The 9,371-nt window shown below is 33.1% G+C and overlaps 1 protein-coding gene across 5 annotated transcripts; it reads left to right on the top strand.

The window, feature by feature from the left end:
* The first annotated feature begins 3,589 nt into the window (after positions 1-3,589).
* LOC132645283 (perakine reductase-like) lies at positions 3,590-8,418 on the top strand. Of its 5 annotated transcripts, XR_009584062.1 has the most exons (8): positions 3,591-3,806; positions 4,682-4,839; positions 5,906-6,109; positions 6,287-6,459; positions 6,759-6,855; positions 6,985-7,137; positions 7,761-7,962; positions 8,043-8,418. XR_009584062.1 is itself a non-coding variant. In XM_060362189.1 (7 exons), exons 2-7 carry the CDS (start codon positions 4,693-4,695, stop codon positions 7,304-7,306), a joined length of 786 nt encoding a protein of 261 aa, XP_060218172.1. In that variant the 5' UTR covers positions 3,590-3,806; positions 4,682-4,692; the 3' UTR covers positions 7,307-8,418. The 5 variants fall into 5 exon arrangements, 4 of the variants coding, with proteins under 4 accessions (XP_060218172.1, XP_060218171.1, XP_060218174.1 ...); XM_060362189.1 differs by having other exon boundaries at positions 3,590-3,806; positions 7,295-8,418; XM_060362188.1 differs by having other exon boundaries at positions 7,761-8,418.
* Positions 8,419-9,371: the final 953 nt, after the last annotated feature.

Here is a 9,371-nt window from a genome sequence, read left to right as displayed (position 1 = left end):
AAGCAGGTCATATTTGATAGTATATATGTATACATGAGGTATACTCGATTATATACCGCATATACGTGAACTGCTTCGAGTATATATTTTGCATATTGATCTTATTCATCTAATTGTATCATAATCCTTTTTTCTTTCATTTTATGCATGACCACCGCATACGAGTCCGATGGACTCGTCTCCTTTCGCATTCGATGTTGGGCTAAAGCCCAACGAAATCCTCTCGAGTCATTCCCCATCAGTCTATCCGCAACAGCATAAAAAATTATTATTGGGCCTAAGCCCACACAGCAGTAGCAACAGTCCATAGCAGAAAAAGAAGTACTGGGCCAAAGCCCAATAAGCATGAACAGTCGCAACAACCTTTAAAATGGGCTGAGCCCATTCCCAACAGCAGCAGTCCTAGAAAATGGGCCAAGCCCATTTAATTTTATTTATGCCTCTGCGTTATTTTGTGCCTTTGACTTGTATATTATTTGACTAACACTTTTCTTATTGCGCTTTCCCTTAGCTTAGGTGAATTATGGAAATTAGTATGAATAGTTTCTCTTAGTAATGGGTAGATAATTTAAGGAAGTTAATGACTAATTCCATAAGTTTTTATTCTCTTCTTTTCATGTTAAAATTATTTATAGTATTTATTATTTGGAATAATTGATTGGCAAAATGGCACGAATATATATTTTAAGTAAAAGGAAATCGTATTTTATCATAAACGTTTCAAAACGCCACTAATACGCAAAAATATAAATTCAAGCATATTTTATAAATAACCCTTTCAAGTTCGAATCAATCACGCATATTTTCTGCTAAGCATAGTTATCATAGTTAATAAGAAATGAGAAAGAAAATTCACTTCCTTTTGCTTTCCATTTAAAAAATAGTCTAGATTTTTCTACATAGTCATATTCATATCACGCTATCTTATTCAAAGTTCAAATTTGCGAAGTCTTCTATTAAAACTATTACTCATATGCAAATTATCTTTTATAAGTTTTATTTTAAAATAGTATTAGTATTTAAAATCATATCAACATATCTTTAAGTGTTATTTAGCATTTCAAATCTTCTGCTAAACGGCATTTGAAATTTCCTTTCTATATAAATTATCATATTTTCTATCAGTCTTATTCTAGTTAATATTTCTCATTTAAAGCCTTAAGTAATATCTATAAGTATTATTTTAAATAGCATTATTACATTTTTTTTCTTTTAAGACCTTTGCAATAATTTATAAATTATTCTCTTAATATTATATTTGTGCTTAGTCTATATTAATTAACCTAAGTTTGGTCGGATAACCGTAAGTTAACGGATTTTAAAGGATGCCTAATCCCTTCCCTTTAGGATAATATAGAGCCCTTACCTGGAATCACACTGGTTAAGCAGACTATTAATTGAGGTTTAGTTTTAACTTTGCCTTAGTTAACCTCTAGGTGTCCTAATTCACCGTTAAATTAATTAGGTGGCGACTCCTTGAAACAAAATAAATAGGAATCACCAATATGTTGTACCCTAAATAATCCCGGTTAAAACGGGGTATGACATTCCCAACGGAGTCCTAATTTCCCATAACGATCGGAAGGGTCGTTACAAATAAATATTTAGCACTATGACATACGTCCACGTGAGATAAAGAAGTAGTTGGCCAAAGTGTACAATTTATATAATTTGTGGTCTTGAAATATCTGTGTCTAGAAATAGAGTTACGAATATGGCTTATATAGGTTTTCCGAAACCGACTCAACTTTTATTTTGTCACTTTAAAATTACTCATTTTTATAAACTTTAAATTTAAAATGGAGAAGGATCAGATTTGGCTTTACTCTAAGAAAAAGACTATGTTTGCTATTCGTTACTGAGGGTAAGATGGGCAAGATTTAATTAATTTTATCTTGATTTTGTAAATGAACTAGTAATTTGGAAATATATTTTTAATAATGCGGCCAAGTAATATGGAACGGAGAGGGTAAGATGGGAAAGATTTACATAATTTTATCTTGGTTTATAAATGAACAAGTAATTTGGACGTATATTTTTAGTAATGTGGCCAAGTAATATGGGACGGAGAATTAAAATTGAAGTGCGTACGTGTATACATAAGAAGATAATAAATATTCAATATTATGACATATGTCCACGTGAGACAAAAAAGTAGTTTAGTAATGTGGCCGAGTAATATGGGACGGAAGGAGTACTTCATTTATTAATTCTTAAAGAACTTGAAAAGTCAAAAGTGAATAAGTAAAAGTGCAAGGAGAAAATAAATGTGTCGGGAAATTAAAATTGAAGTGCATACGTGTATATATGATAAGAGAATAAATATTCAACACTATAACATATGTCCATGTGAGATAAAAAAATAATTAATTAAAGCGTACAAGTAATTTGAACGTATATAAGCATTTATTACTGTATTAGTATCTGTTGAACACTTATATATAATATAATTTTTTTTTTAATTTTCATAAGTCTCACCTAAGGCCCCTAAGATCTCATTAATTTCGCCACTTTTAGGTAGTGTCATAGGTTTTTCATTATTATTTTATACCCCAGCAGTGCAAGGTGGAATGGAGACTCCCTTTTTACTGTTTTCTTCTTTTTGGACTTTTCTCCGCTAGTTGTGTGACTAAATTTGAGTAGATTTGTACTCATTATATATACTATTTCTGTTTCAATGTTGTATGTGAATTTATTTTTTATTAATCTGTAAATAAAAATAATATCTTTTTATAATTGAAAATAATTTATCATTATAAAATGATTTACAGCTACACAAACCATATGTGACTGATTTAATATCATAAATTTAAAAGTTTTCTCCTCTTTTTTAAATTTCATATCCAATTAAATGGATTCACATAAATTAAAACGGAGGCAGTATATAACTTTCGCCATTTGCGTTTCTGAGAGCGATTAGGTAAGCAGGAGCGCTTGCATCAACGATTACGTTATGCCTTCTATCATTTTCACAACTTCTTACCCTTCCATATGAATTTTCTTACTATTTTTATCTTTTCTTTTTCTGCTAAATTATACGAAGAAATAAGATTTTTTGGTTTCTTACAATTTAAATAAAAAAATATTTTTTTCAAATTTCTTATGTGTAAAAAATAAAGATCTATTGTAAAAATATAATAAAACTAAAAAAAATTACAAATTAGTCCTTCCGTCCTAAAAAGATTGTCCTCTTTTGATTTGACACAAAGTTTAAGAAATAAAAGAAGACTTTTGAAATGTGTGATCCAAAATAAGCCTTAAATATTTGTGTGTCCGTAGATCATCTCATTTAAATTGTTTCTAAATATAAAAATAGAATAATCTTTTTGGGACAAACTAAAAAGGAAAGGAGGACAGTGGATAGAGGGAGTACAAATTATCTCAATTTTTTCAAACTAATTTTTATTTTTAGTTTTATTAGCTTGAGATTTTCGTTTTTAACGCATAAGAGATCTGGAAAAAAAAAATATATATATATATATAAGAGATTTCGTATAAATTAGCAGAAAAAGAAAAGATAAAAATAGTAAGACAGAAAATTGCTCTGAAAGGGGAAGAAGTTGTGAAAATGACGAGGCATAACGTAGTCGTTGACGCAAGCAAACCTGCTTACCTAATCGCTCTCCTCACACAGAGGAAAAAACGCAAATGGCGAAAGTTATATATATCTCCATACAATCAGTACAAATGTACTCAAATTTAGTCACGCAACTAGCGGAGAAGAAAACAGTAAAAAGGGAGTCTTTTTTTCTTCATTTGAGCAATGGAGGATGCCTAGAGTAAAGCTGGGAAGCCAAGGACTTGAGGTATAACTTCAACCCCTATATCATTCTTTCTTTCTTTCCACAATTTATCACATTTCTCAATTCTAATTGGTGACTTAATTTGTGGAATTCTGATGAAAAAGTAAATTTCTGTAATGTGAACATTGTACATTATTTTGTCATTGCATTGATCCATAGTCTGAGTATGTATTTTTTGGAAGATATGACACACTTTTTCCTGTAAATATTATCTACAGAGAGCTCTTAAGGCATTAATGTTTGCTATCTCAATTGATCCCAGTCAGTGGTGGAGCTCGAAATTCTAACTACACTAAATGCTTTCTTAATATAAAGGGGATTCAACAAGTTATATGTATGTATATGCAGTACAATTTTTCAAGGAAGGGGAATCAATTGAACCCCCTTTACCCTACATAGCTGTGCCCCTGGTTCCGGTGGATTAGAGGTGGATCCAAGATTTGAACATTACGGGTTTGAGTTCGATATTCTACCACAACCTATCTGATTATTGGATTCAAAATTTATTATTTGTACTTGTTTAGTGAAGTCTTAACACATATACAGGGTTCGAACCAAAGCTATTGGATCCTAAACCCATAGAACCCTTCTAGGTGACTGATCTGTCGCTAGATTTGTTATTTACACGGAATTGCGACTGACTTACATTTTGGATCAGAAGCTAAATTTCATGAACTTTTTTATGTGACTTTAATAGATAAATTTTACTCTGAACACAGCAGGACACTCTACCCTTTCCAAAATGGATGCAGTAATTTGTTTTCTAGTTGTTAATTCCTTTTTGCGAGATTGTTTCTTTCGTGAGGTATTTTAATATGATTTTGGAGTAATGGTCATTAACAGCATTTAAACCTTTGTTTTCTGGGTCTCCAAATTAGGTTTTGGTTGTATGGGGCTTACTGGAGTTTATAATACTCCTCTTCCTGAGGAGGAAGGGATTGCAATAATCAAGGAGGCTTTTAATAAAGGAGTCACATTTTTTGACACATCAGATGTTTATGGCATGGATCATTCGAATGAATACTTGGTCGGGAAGGTAAGTACAGACAATTGGTTTCTCACAAATCATGATCATCAAAAGATGCATTTTCTTAGCAGAAATATCGGTTACGCTTGTCATAGAATGTTGTATATATTAACAAAACTAAGAAAGTGGAGTACAATATGGTTTCTTTTTTTCAGGTTCCAGCTTGATGATTCTCAAATCATCTCAACGTAATAAAGCAGTGAACGTATAAGATATAATAAACTTGTGTATGCATCAATAATAAAGTTGATGTGTAAAACCACCATGTTGCAGGAGTATCAATGCGGAAAAGAGAGAAGGGTGGAGGGGTAAGATGCATGAGTGGGAAATGTACTTGAAATCTCCTCATCTTAACTAGGTTTAGTTTCCCATTATCTTATTGCAATCCTTTCTGTTACGTGTCAGCCATTGCCCATTCAACTACAAAACTTTGTTTCCATATAAGCTATCACTTGTTGAGGCTATAGTATTACACTATCTGAAGTACACATTAAAATTGTAGTATGATAATACAGAGAAAACATTTTCTTTTCCTGAAAAATTCAATATGCCTTGTCTAAGTGGTGAACAGGTCTCTTCTGTAATTAGTCTCTATGAGACACATATGAGGCTCTCTTTAGTATAACCTGGAAAAGGCTGGTCCAGCTATAAGGTGAAGTGTTGCCATTTTTCACATGCTTCATCAGATGAATGTCCTATCAGACTACTGAATTTGTTTTGCTGTTCAGTATTTTAAGCACCGACTGGTTGCATATGGAAAAGAGAAGTTGCTACAAACTTGTTGCTAGAATAGTTAACTGAGTCATATGTTCCACTATAGGATATACAGATTTGAAGAGTTCTGTTTTTCCATCTGGCATGTCTTAAGTTGGCAGAAAATGAAAATGGAAGGGAAGTGTTAATTCGTAAAAAATGAGTTTATAATGGCAATGTTGGACTGAATTCTGTTCTTCATGTTTGGCTCATGTACTATATGAGGTAATGGAATGCAGAATACCCACTACCATGGAGTTAAAATAGCTGTTTGTTTTTTCTTAAGTAGTCCATAACCCATCTAAGAATTTCATTGTTTCAGGCATTAAAGCAATTGCCTCGAGAAAAAATACAGCTTGCAACAAAGTTCGGTATTTATAAGATCGAACCAACTAAGATTGCAGTGAAAGGAACTCCGGAATATGTTCGTTCCTGCTGTGAAGCCAGCTTAAAGCACCTAGAAGTGGACTACATTGATCTCTACTATGTGCACCGTATAGACACAACAGTGCCCATTGAGGAAACAGTAAGTGCTCTGCCTATTTATGGTTCAATTTTGGTCCCTTAGCCCAGATGATATTCATCTGCTTTGAGTGGGGGGTCTCCAACGATGCCTGCATTCCTAATAAAAAATCTTGCTTTTATTTTGTCCACGAAGCACTTCTATCTCTATTATTCCTTATTGTTGTGCCGTGTGTGACAGATGGGAGAACTTAAAAAATTAGTTGAAGAAGGTAAAATAAAGTATATTGGCCTGTCTGAAGCTCACCCAGAGACGATAAGGAGAGCACATGCAGTTCATCCTATCACTGCTGTACAGCAGGAGTATTCCCTATGGACGCGTGACATTGAGGATGACATAATTCCAGTTTGCAGGTTTCTCTATACTCCGTTACACATTTTGAAAAAGAAGAAAAGAACCTCTAAATCAAAGACAAGACTAACTGGACTTTCTACTAGTTAGTATAATTTTGAGTACTATCTAACTGAAAAAAGAGCACATTCCCGGGAGATATTTATTAATCATTTTTCTTGTTGTCCTTTTGTACGAGAATATATTATTTCCTCTCTCCCTATTAAAATTATGAACCACTAAATCGAAAGTTAATGGATAGTGATGCTGAGAAATTTTCAATATACTTTTCAATACTCTCATTCTATCTTTATTCTACTAGGGAGCTTGGAATTGGGATTGTTCCATATGGCCCTGTTGGACGTGGGCTTTTTGCTGGAAAAGCAGTTGTTGAAAGCTTGCCCGCTAACAGCTTTTTGGTAAGAAAACAAACAACTGTTTATCTTACTTCTAAATTCTTTCTAGTTTTCATTATTATTAATGTATTTTTGCATTGAATCCCTTTTTCTTGCACTCTTATGAATCTGGATTCATTTACTCTCTATCAGACTACACACCCTAGGTTTACTGGAGAGAATTTTGAAAAGAACAAATCTATATACTTCCGTATGGAAGGAATAGCCAAGAAACATGGATGCTCTCCTGCTCAACTTGCTATTTCATGGGTCCTTCACCAAGGGGATGATATTGTACCTATTCCGGTAAGAAATTCTTCTCATAGCTGCACTAATACAAAGATGATCGTAGAGTAGTTGTAAAGAAAGAAATGTGAAAACAGGTATAATAGGTAAGAAAAGCAAGGTTCTCTGCTAACTGACTATGTCATCAAAATGCTGAAGAAGTGAATTGTTTTTTCAGGATTTTGGCTAATGGAAACAGCCGAATGAGTAAGGATGAATATAGGCGCATTAACGAAAAGAGACTTTGTACAACATTTGAGAGGCTGAGAGGTGTAGGGGGGATATGTTATTCATTAATCTTGACATGATTGATAACTAGTTGCTATTAAGTTTGGCCGTTTAATGTAGTATTGTCATTTATCCAGAGATAGACAAGCTTTGTGTATATACACTCCATTTCTCAATCTGCAGGACTAGCAGTAGCACTCACTTGACACTTTGTTAACCAGAACATTTGTAGGTTGTATGCCATTATAAAATCTAAAAGACAAAAAAGAAGATAAAGGTGTGCAATACTTCCGGTTTAAATTTTTCTGCCTCAAGAAATGGAGAGCATCAAGAAATCAGATGCCGTTACAAATTGTGCTTTGATTTCTTAAAGACACGACGTGTGAATACTGAGTTAGCCTCCTCTCTTATTATAGGTACAACCAAGATAAAAAATCTTCACGATAACATAGGTTCCGTGAGAGTAAAGCTCACAGGGGAAGACGTAAAGGAACTTTCTGATGCAGTGCCCATTGGTGAAGTGGCAGGGCAGAGAATTGGCGAGGCTCTTTATAAGACATCATATAAGTTTTCCATTACACCACCACCAACAAAATGATCAATGCTGTGCTATTGCAAGTGCAGGCTTGACTCTTTTGCATGTTATTTCTTAAAGACACGACGTGTGAATACTGAGTTAGCCTCCTCTCTTATTATAGGTACAACCAAGATAAAAAATCTTCACGATAACATAGGTTCCGTGAGAGTAAAGCTCACAGGGGAAGACGTAAAGGAACTTTCTGATGCAGTGCCCATTGGTGAAGTGGCAGGGCAGAGAATTGGCGAGGCTCTTTATAAGACATCATATAAGTTTTCCATTACACCACCACCAACAAAATGATCAATGCTGTGCTATTGCAAGTGCAGGCTTGACTCTTTTGCATGTTATTTATCGTTTTCCCTCTGAAATTTAGTGTCATATGATTCCTCTCTTTCTGTACTGCCACAGTTGAATAAAGATCTGTCTTCTTGAATTGCCATAGTTGACTAAAGGATATGTCGGCTTGTGTTTTATCTCGGGCAAAGTTGAGACTATATTAGCTACTCCATATTTTTTTCTACTAGAATTATTACTTGTGGAGTGATCAAACAGTGGACCCTATTATTAGGCCTAAGGCTTGACTTGGTCCATAAAGCATCAATTTGTGTTTTTGTGCTAACTGTATCAGTAGTGTGTGAAAAAGGAAAGATTGCTTTTAAAAAATGAAAGATGGAAGAAAGGGACAATACTTTTTCGAGCAAAAAGTGTACTCATTAAAAAGAAAAAAAAGTGATTTGGGCATATTTTAGGGGAAACGAGATCTCTTGTCCTCTTACAATTTGATTATACATATTAGTATATAAAATGAATTTTGTAAGTTGAGACGGAAAAATATGTATTATGCCCTTTAGTTATTAAATAAAAATATATTAAGATTGTTGCTATTTTGACAACATGTTCGTGTAAAAAGGAATTTAATAATCTAATTCTTAGTGTTAAATCTTTAAGAGTATTTCAATCTCTTAACTAAAAATTGTTGATTATGAAACACATCAATCACTTATTTTAAGTTTGTCACTTTTATCTAATTTAGTTACTTAAATTCAGCCAAATCATACTTCTTAATATATTCAAAATAAATAAAATTTTGGAAATTTGGTTAAACATGCCCTTAAGCCTCTATTTGGATGGTTGTTTCCCCTGGTTCATTAATGTACAGTATGGTATTGTATATAACATATAATAACATGTAAGTTTACTAAAATACCCTTAACTAATATAACTATTAAAAATATCAACAATTACTAGGATAATCCCAATTATAAAGACAATAAATAACTGCTTTTATCTCTTTCTTTTTTTCGCCTTTGGCTCTTTAACCTCGCATACAAGTGTTTGTTCAAATTACTTTATAAAAAAGAAAAAAAGCTTGCGTGCCCTAGATGAAGCTCTAAAGCTCTAAAAAAAAAAAAGCTTTCATTTCTTTCTGTTTGATCCATGCGTGTGC

Source organism: Lycium barbarum, chromosome 6 (genome assembly GCF_019175385.1).
Source record: "Lycium barbarum isolate Lr01 chromosome 6, ASM1917538v2, whole genome shotgun sequence".
Classification (NCBI taxonomy): Eukaryota; Viridiplantae; Streptophyta; class Magnoliopsida; order Solanales; family Solanaceae; genus Lycium; species Lycium barbarum.
Note: the sequence above shows the minus strand (reverse complement) of the source record. Positions and strands in the feature narration are given on the sequence as shown.